This window comes from Mesoplodon bidens, assembly GCF_964165515.1.
Source record: "Mesoplodon bidens genome assembly, chromosome: 13".
In the NCBI taxonomy this organism is placed as follows: domain Eukaryota; kingdom Metazoa; phylum Chordata; class Mammalia; order Artiodactyla; family Ziphiidae; genus Mesoplodon; species Mesoplodon bidens.
In genome coordinates, this window is record NC_138169.1 from 50,138,909 (window position 1) to 50,148,532 (window position 9,624).

Below are 9,624 nucleotides of genomic sequence, written 5' to 3' on the forward strand. Positions count from 1 at the left end.
TCCTTAAGGGGGTGCATTTTCCCCATGGAGATTGTTCTACTGTCATGTTTGTTTTTCTTGTATGTTTCCCTTCTCTGTGTCTTGTTGGGGTTCTGGGAGTTCAGGGGTATTTGGCTCGTTGAGACCTGCTGCGTCCCAGACCCCGGGGGTTATTTTATCATGTCAGGCTTTCTGTCTGATGGCCAGACAAGCTTTTTCCACTGTCTTAGATTGGCAGTAGCCCTCTCTTTCTCTATTAGTGAAGGAAAGAGAAGCAGAGAAAATAAATTATCTTCTCCTTCTCATATATTTATAGATTGTTTGGAAATATCTTCCCAAGAAGAATAGAGCAAGAGGGAAGCCCACCAACCCCATCTTGACAATATAACACAGAAGCTTTGCCTCTCTGGAATGTTCCATTAGCCTTTTCAGTTTAACAGCCACATTTCAGAAGCAACTACAATGTAGGCCTAGATAAACAAAACAAACAGTTACCAGATACGTAAAGCCGTACTTTACCGCTACAGAAACAAAGTTGCCTTGAGTGCAGACCATGGAGGACGTTCTTGCTTTGCGACTTCTATGGCCTATCCGTGGAAGGAAGTTAATCTGGATGAAGCTCCAAGGTGTCTGTGGGAACTCTGAGGGATAGCATTCCTACTCGTATCTCATTTGGCTCTGCTGCATAGAGGGAGAGAGAAAGGTGGTGAAATAATCAATATTCCTGTTCATGCTGTTAGAGGTGCCTGTTAGACCTCCCTATTTGAGCCCATATCAGTTTCTGGATTTTGGTGACCACAGTAAATGAAATTCTAGATTTTTTTTAAAAGAGAGTCATTTCATATAAGATATTAGATTTTTATTTATTTTAATGACTTAGGACTTTAACCTGATGTGACCAAAATGAAGGGAAATTCTATTAATAGCATCAGCTCCAATTGGAGTTCGTGCCGTCTCTGGTAGATGTTAAGCTCCTTCTCTCTCTCCTTTCCTTTCCACACCCAGTGACTTCAAGGGAAAGACAAAGAAAAGGGCTGAGAGATAATAGGCCTGTGTGTCCCCACTCAAGATATATGCCCTGGAGAAGGTCGAAGTGGTTTTCCTTGACTGCTCTATGAGCGTATGGTTATTGGATGGGCCAGAAAGTTACTTTCATTCCTTGGACTGTCTCTCTCTTTCTTTCTCTCTCTCTGTCTTTCTGCATGGCTTCCAACCAAATAATTCACCAGCTTGACTACATCACAGACATGACATGTCACCTTTCTTGTTTGTGTCCTTTGTCACCCACAGGTCAGCTTGCAAGGTTGAATGCAATATCCTTTTATCACTCTCCTCTCAAGTAAGTATCCTCTTATTTAGGAGGAAACATGGCCACTGTACACTGAATTCTGATAACTTGTAACCTATATTCACAATCACTCTCTCTTAGGTTTTCTCTATGATAAAATATCCTCCTTCCCCGTCTATGAAGCATTTCATTATAATCCAGTGGAGATTTGTCAGGCAACCTTGGGAGTTGACTTTTTACTCTATTAATTAGGAAAGTTGGCACAGAAATTTCAATAATACCAAAGATGCCCCAGAAATTCATAGCTGTGAAGCCATAACACTGATCCATAACCGCATCCAAGTTTTCAGCCTCTCTAGCACTTGAGAGAGAAAAGTCCAGGCTTGCTCAGCACTTGCAGAGATGAGTCAGCTCCTTAGTCCTGCTGTATTCAGGGCCCAAAAGATCAAAGTGTGTACCTTAACTAGTGAAAGCAAAAGCATGTGTTATTAAAGAAAACAAAAGAAGCAAAAACAGAGAGGAAAGCTTCTACAGCCTTATGGTTTTAGAACAGCTGATTCAAATCCATTGTGGAATTCAGCAAGATATAATTTAATTTCAGATATCATTTCTGTGGCATGTGGTCCCCCAGCTTTAAGGATCTACCTAAATACATGGGAAATCCTCAGTAATTTTTTTAATGTAAAGAGAATAGCCCTCGATTGGCAGGATCACTTCACTATAGTAGTCTGAAGCTTAGGCCCTGGACTCGAATAGACTGATTTCAAATATGAGTTCCATCAAATCTTAGCAGCATAATCTTTGACAAACTACTAGACTTCTCTGAGCCTCTGTTCCCTCTGTACAACATATATCACAATACCTACCTCATGGAGGAGTTGTACTCACTGAGATATAGCTTTTAAAGAGCTTAACATAGTGGCAGACGCACTATCATTTTATTCTGAGCACACACATACATGCCTAGCACTATGCTCCGTGCTTTACAAGCAATTCAGTCCCTGGGAGTGACTATAATTATTATATGAGTGTATGAGAGACCCCAGGACTCAGAACTAGCTTGCTTGCTCTAATTGTGTAAATACGGCTGGGACTCAGCTTCATGCAATGATTTGATATACCTTCAGCTACACTGTCCCATGAGACTTAATGGCTTCTCTGGCTCCAGCCAATGGCCATTTAGATGTCCCACTTCAAACCTAATACACCTCTTATGGTCATCTGGATGCACGGTCCCAAGGACTTGTATCCACTTTAGTTCTACTGTCTTTTCCCACCCATGGAATAGTGCAGTTGATAGGAAACTCAACTCTGGCTGCTAAATTGAAAAAGCGATATATATCTCCTAAATGACATATCAATTAGTAAAGAATACATTCTAGTTCAAGCACTACTGACCTCCTGTCTTGGTCCTCAGGTTAAGATTAAGCAAGTAAAAATTAAAGTGTAATTGATATTATGAAATATATTTTTTGAGCTGTGAGGCCCTCTTGGTATAAAAGGGAGGATCTTATTGAGTGCATTTTAGTCTGCCTCCCTTGGATTTGAGAATGCTACCCCACATGTTCTCCTGATTCATGATGACTGCAGTGAAAAATTCCCAGGAGCTGTTTCTGAAAATATTCAGTCCAGTTATAACAAATCTAGTCCCAAAGGAGCAAGCCTTTTCCTTTCATAGCATTTTCTTTCTCTGAGCTCCAGCAATTTGATCATTTTTGTTCTGCACATTATTTAAACATCAGTAGGTAGTTCTTAGAAAAATATACTTTTCTAAAAGCCTAATGAAATGCCCTTGACATAAACCCAGATAAAAAGTGGTATTTGGTTCTTGTCCATAAACGCCAGAGATTTCAGTACTCTGAAAGTTCTTGGGCCCTTTTTAAATCTTCTGTTGCCAGTTTGGCAGTGAATAGTTAAAACAGTTGTGGCCTCTGCTGCTTACTGCATCCTTACCTACCTAGCTGGCATCCCACAGAACTCTAAATATAAACCAGCCTGTCACTAAATCAGCAAATCAGACAAAATTCATTTAAGACTGGGTAGAACACTGTAGGAACTAGTAGCTTTTCATCTTTGCACCTAGTTTTACCCTACTGTAATTTTTCTTGGTGTAGCCAAGAAATACAGCTGAAATTGTAGAACAATTCATCTGTTGAAATCTATTTGTTTGGACTTTCTGGCTACACTACAAGACCAGAAATTATCCCAAAGTATATGCATCTCTTCTGCAAGGGTCCTAAAGCCGATTTCAGCAGCTCAGAGTCAATTAGGCATCCACCAGGCAGAGCCCTACATGACTAAAGGGCAAAAAGTGAAACATCAGAGACATGGAAGACCCATCCTCTGCCCAAGAAGAGCCTTAGGCCTCTCTGAAGATAAATAGGCACTCACCAATACACTAACAAGAGTGAATAGAGTGAAACCTGACTTATTGCTTTTCAACTAGCCACATTAGAAGAAACAGTACACAGAAAGGTTAGCACTCAATTAGAGTCCACAAAAATCCCATTCTAGCCCATTCGGATCTTGGGTTGGTCCCTTTTCCATCCTTCTGGCCACATGGTACTCTGCGTGCCTTGACCGGCCACATCCTAACTTCAGAAATTGGAGGGTTGGAAGAACAAAGTGGATTTTTTTTTAATTAGCATGGCATTCTGATGGTGAGTCAGTGCTCTCATCTCCTTGTCCAAAGGACAGCACAAATATTTCTGTTTACGTTGTTTAACCCTCCAAACGCCTCAGGTACCAACTAGGCAAGAGACTCAGCATGGAGGATTCTTGTCCTCTCTTCTTTCAGAAAGTGCGGTAGCCCACAGTGTCCCAGGACGTTCATTCCTGATTGTCAGAGGAAGAAAGTAGAGGGTGTGTGTGTGTGTGTGTGTGTCTGTGTGTGTGTGTGTGTGTGTGTTGGGGGGGAAGGGGTGATGCTAAGCTTCATAACCCTAATTTAGAGAGCAGTTACCATCTTTAAAAAAAATTACACATTGCTTATTCCCAGGCAAGCTATAGTCAGACAGATGAAAGTAACATGAGAACTGGTGATGGACAGAGCTGCACCCACCCCTACAGAGGAGAAGACGGCAGCCTGGCAGCAGCCTCACCTCACAGAAGAGAGGACCCACTACACGCAGCAGCTCCCGACAGACCCCTGCCCCTAAAGACGTGTTCTGCTGGCTATAGCGCAGCTAACTTTTTGTTCTCAGATTTGTAGTTCATAGATGTGTGTTTTGAGAAGGAAAAAAAAAAAAAAGACTTCTGTTCAAAGCTAACTTATCAGCTACATCTTCTGTAACATGTCTCATGCCTCAAAATGAAAACACAGGCTGAAATCCTGCGCTGCTGTTACTCACAACGGCAGTATTAACAAGCATCTTAAACCTTTGCACATGATATTGACCCTGGTCAGTTTACAACGATAATATTAGTACTGTTTATAGCTAGGAGTTTGATTTCTGAATTCTCTGAGATTTTAGAAAAGCAATTGATTACATACACTGTACATTTTTTTTTTTCCACAGCATTTGGAGAAAAACAACCACTTGCAATTACTCACTAAGCCCGAAAGATTTGGTTCCTGAGGGTACAGACTCAGAGCCCTAAAGCCAAGAAGGGCCCTTGGCCTGCATGGTCTGCACTTGTCTCCAAGTCTCTTGAGAGCAGAGGCTTGCACCAAACACACCAGGAGAATCCAGTCTTTGGGGCTTCTTTGCATCTTGGGGTTGTTTTCTTTCAAGATACTCTAACCAGTCAGCCATAGAGTTTAGTGTAAATATTTTTTTCCAAATAGAGATCGTATTCCCCCCCAAAAAAACAGGCAACATTCAAATTATATAGAATCTAGTTTTTAAAATCAGCACAGATCTTCTTAAAAACTGTGAACTCTGTTTTGAAATACTCATTACTAAAGCTGTTTATAAACCACAGGTGCCATAAGATCCCCCCAATGGACTCAAGTTATCTCTGCTCTTCCACGGGCTGGTTCCTCTCGGTTTAGCTTTAGGGAGCATGTTTCTAACAGCACCGCTCATCCGCAAGTTCCTCTATCAGGTCGTTTGGACGCCTTTCAGCTTTAAATGTACAGGCTTAAAGTGCGCTTGCAAACGTTCGCCCTTCTTTTCTTTCTGAATGTGTATTGCCTTAGCTGGCTACCTGGTGTTCTGCATGCAGCCTCCTCTGGTCACGTGAGAGGAAACAGGCTCTTCTAAGTGGAGTTGGGATTTTGCACTCCGTGAAAAGCTAATGTGCAAAAGAACTGACAAGGAAGGGAGAATGAATGTCTCTGTCGATGGTCCTTTCTGAGGGCCCTCTTTGGGGAGCGCTAAAGACCTCCCTTAGAGATTCTGGGGAAATGAAAAAATAATCTACTCGTTTCAAGATTTGATGAAATAAACATCCTACAACATAGTAGATACATTATCCTTAAATTGGCAGCTTCCCTGGATTCCTGTTTCTCCTTTAAGAGAAAGAAGAGAACATCATTTTAGAACAGTGGTTCTCACAGTGTGGTCCCTGGACCAGCAGCGTCAGTATCACCTGGAAATTTATTAGAAATGCAGATTCTTAGGCCCTAACCCAGGCCTAAGGAATCAGACATTCTGGGGCTGGGGCCCAGCAATCTGTGTTTGAATAAACCCTCCAGGTGATTCTGATGCATGCCGAAGTTGGAGAACCACTGCTTTAGAATAAAGTTGTGTAATAAAATCTCTGAAAAGGCCTTATTCAGAATAAGCAAGAAAGATTCTGAGTCAAGCCTCAAAGCTTCAGCTATTCGGTTTTGCTTCCAGGGCTGGCAAAAACCTGCCACCTCCCAGAGTCGGTAGCTGGTGGGTGCCCAGCTGAGAAGAGACATCCTGACATCTTCCAGCTTCCTCGCCAGAGAGCTCTAAGATGTTCATGTCTCTGCACTGGGTCAGAAACCACCTCCTTGGCTGCCCTGTGGAACAAAATCACTTGCCTTGGGGATAGTAAAGCTCTTGGTTAGCTTTAGCAAGGAGCCCAGTCTGCCCACTGATGCACTTAATCGTATTTCCCTCGGGAGAACCAGCCTGACAAATGTCCCTGAGAACAGGCTGACACCAAAGGGACACAACTGCACAGTTCTCAGATTTCTTTGCACAGATGGATTTTATTGCGGATTTTGTTGGTATATCCTAATGTTCATCTCTTTTCCACTGCCCATCCTCTGTGAACCCGTGCCTCTCTAGATGGAGCAGGTGGCCACTGGTGCCTCATACTCAGTACTTAAAACCACTACATCCCAGCTACCTACATGGCTGTCAGCTCTCAATCATAGCCGGGCAGTTCCTGAACTCAGAACCCTGACCCTGCAGGTGGCATTCAGCCACCAACTGGACCGAGCTGAGAGATGTTGTCATTTTGTGTTTCTCCATCAAAACGTTTGTCTAAGGTTTGAACTGTTCTGCCAATAACCTTCCCCCGTCATAGCATTCATTGCCAACTCCATCACACGGTTGTCGAAACCATCGTACAAAGCCATTGCAAGGACTCTGGAAACTGCTGCCAATGACCAATTCCTGACTAACCAGCCACCTTTTCTTTCTCTTAGCTCCACGTCAGCAATGAGACCAGACTCAAGCACCCCTGTCCTGTAACCGAGACAAAATGGCGTGTGTTGTTCTGGGTTTTTGTGGTTTGCGGTGGGTTTCTTTCCTTGGCTCTCCAAATCTACTTTTGGGGCCTGTTCTAAGTGCAAACCCAGCAGGTGCCACCTGTCCTGTCCGTTAGATCCAATTCCGTCTGGCGGGGGTTGTTTCTTTCTTGTTCCACGATGAATTGCACATCCACCTCCATTAGAGATGTTGGCCTATTAATGAGCACTGGTCTAACACAGCCAACCCTCCCCCACGGGGCCATGTAATGGAGGGAGAGAGGAGGGTGAAATCTACTGTAGGGGATTCAGGAATCAGTTGTGGTTGGTCAGGACGGAAGTTGGGGTAAATTTGGTTGGTCAGAGGGAGATGTGCTGGAGATGGTGAAAAATGGATTCTCGAGTGATCTACTATAAGGCAGGGAAGGTTCATTTGTTAGTAGTAATGTGAACTGAACTACATAAGAGTGTGGCCTTTGTTGTGATATACTATGTATTTTCTTATATGCATGAGCCAGACTGTTGCATCATAATTTAGCACTGACGTCTGCTTTTATTTTGATCATCTTTGTCCACCCTTATTAGTTCTTGGCTGTTAACTGTAGGTAGACGTAAATCCGGCAGCCTTTGGTTGCTGCAATCACCTTGGTTCAATTCCGCTCAAGGAGCCACAAACAAGAACTCCACCGTGTCCTCAGAAGAAAGGGCATTTTTACCTTTGAACCAAAAAGAGGGGGAACAAATCAGAAGTATCACATCCTGAGGCTAATTAACTATAAGACATTTTTAATTATGACTACTGTAATTTGACACCATTTGAAATAACCAGTTCAGAGACACTAAAGATTTCACAACATTCATTGGTATGTAACAAAACTACTATTGTATGGGTTTTTTGTATTGCTGTTAAGTATTGTTTTGTGTGTATGTGTGTGTGTTGGAACCTCCTGGGGACATGTTATATTTTGAAGTGATTAAACTATTTAATTGTGTGTCTATATTTTGGAATGGAATTATTTCTTCATTAAAAAATCTTTTTAAAAACACTATAGCCTGTGTATTTTGTTCCTTTGTTTCAGTGAATTTCCTAAAGCAACATGAGGTTAGTCTGTTCTAAGGAGAAAGAGGACAAGTCAGTATTTGCAGCATGAAGCATGGACCACCCATTGAGGATCAAGCAATTGAAGCCAAATACCTCACCTTTTCCTGCCTTTGGGGATGCAGGGTTTTTTTTAATGAGATACTATTCTGCTGCTCAGGGAAAGCCCTGTTGTAATTAACATAAATCCATACACCCTCGCCTTTCTTCTCTTCCTCTTCTTTCTTCTTTCTTTTCTCCCCCAAATTCCAAATACTGGGAAAAAATAACTAACATTTGTGTAATCCTTTACAACTTTAGAAGAAACTGCTTTATTTACATTTAATCCTCACAATACCCATTTGAGGAGTGCTTAGTCTTCCAGAAGTATAACCTAGGGAGCTGCCTTTGTTCTGAAAATATCTGCAGACAAGGCTGAGATGGAAAGAAGACTAGGCATGCCATCAAACAAGAAACAGAGGGAAAACACAAGATATTTCCCACTTCTGAGAAGAAGCTGCACTTTTCGGAGGAGTTTCTGAAATTAGGCTTCTCCCTCTATCCAGGGCTATGAAGACTTCACCTCACCCCTGCTAGATCTGGCATTGGTCAAGACTAAGATTCATCCAAGGAGTTGTGCTCAATTCCTTGGCTTTGGTTTAAGTCCTACTGCTGTCTTCTGGTTGCCCTAGCAACACATAATAAAGTTTACGAATTTTTTGTTCTAAACATTATCTGAGCTAGTAAAGGAGAACTGGGAGGCAATAGAAAGGTGAAAAGAGATTTTCAGTATCAAATTTTTTTCTAAGACATCAGATCCTGAAGCAAGACTGTGATATACACCAAGAACCAGCACAACCCAAAACATTCCCCTAAGACTTCACTGGCATAGTCAGGAGTAATGGGGCAGGTCTGGTTGTCCAACACTGGAGCAGCTTAGGGCAAGAACCTTGTCCCGGTTTGTAGCCAACTTGGGAACAATGGTCCTCCGAAAAACAAAACCCTTTATAGTCCTTTTAAAAATGCTGGCTTTGGGGAGTTAGTGCATGAGAAAAGAGTAATGTTTCCCCTCTACTGCAAAGAGAGCCGAGAAGCCTCTTTGTTGTAGAAGGATTCAAATATTTTAACAGGATAATAAGAAGAGTATAATTTTACCAGAAAACCTAAACTAAAGAAAAGATACTGAAAACCGCATGTAAAACATAACTTCCTACTTCTCACTGTCCACTACAAACGAGCATACTTGTTCAACAACAAAGACACATTTTTCCCGCCATTGTACAGGGTACAGTACATTGTACAGTACTGTACAGTACAGGTACTGTACATTGTACAGTACGTACAGGGTCTCTGTACGTACTGTAAACATTAAGTGGTGTAAGAGACAGTCTTCAATTTTCTTTTTTTCTAAAAAAGCACAAAGTCAGGAGGTGGAGAAAAGGGAACCCTCATACACTGTTGGTGAGAATGTAAACTGGTGCAACCACTATGGAAAACATTAAGGAGGTTCCTTAAAAAACCAGAACTACCATAGGACCCAGCAATTCCACTCCTGGGCATATAGCTAAAAAAACCAAAAACATTAATTCAAAAAGATACATGCACCCCAAAGTTCATAGCAGTACTATTTACAATAGCCAAGATATGGAAGCCACCTGAGTGTCCATCAAC

The 9,624-nt window shown here is 42.0% G+C and overlaps 1 protein-coding gene across 1 annotated transcript in view; it reads left to right on the plus strand.

The window, feature by feature from the left end:
• Positions 1–1,324, plus strand: part of DTNA (dystrobrevin alpha) — a 204,161-nt gene extending 202,837 nt beyond the window's left edge. The window contains exon 23 of the mRNA XM_081253018.1: positions 1,270–1,324. Within this exon, the coding sequence (XP_081109144.1) occupies positions 1,270–1,287 (18 nt within the window). The 3' untranslated portion in view covers positions 1,288–1,324. The remainder of the gene's footprint in view (positions 1–1,269) is intronic.
• The last annotated feature ends 8,300 nt before the right edge of the window (positions 1,325–9,624 follow it).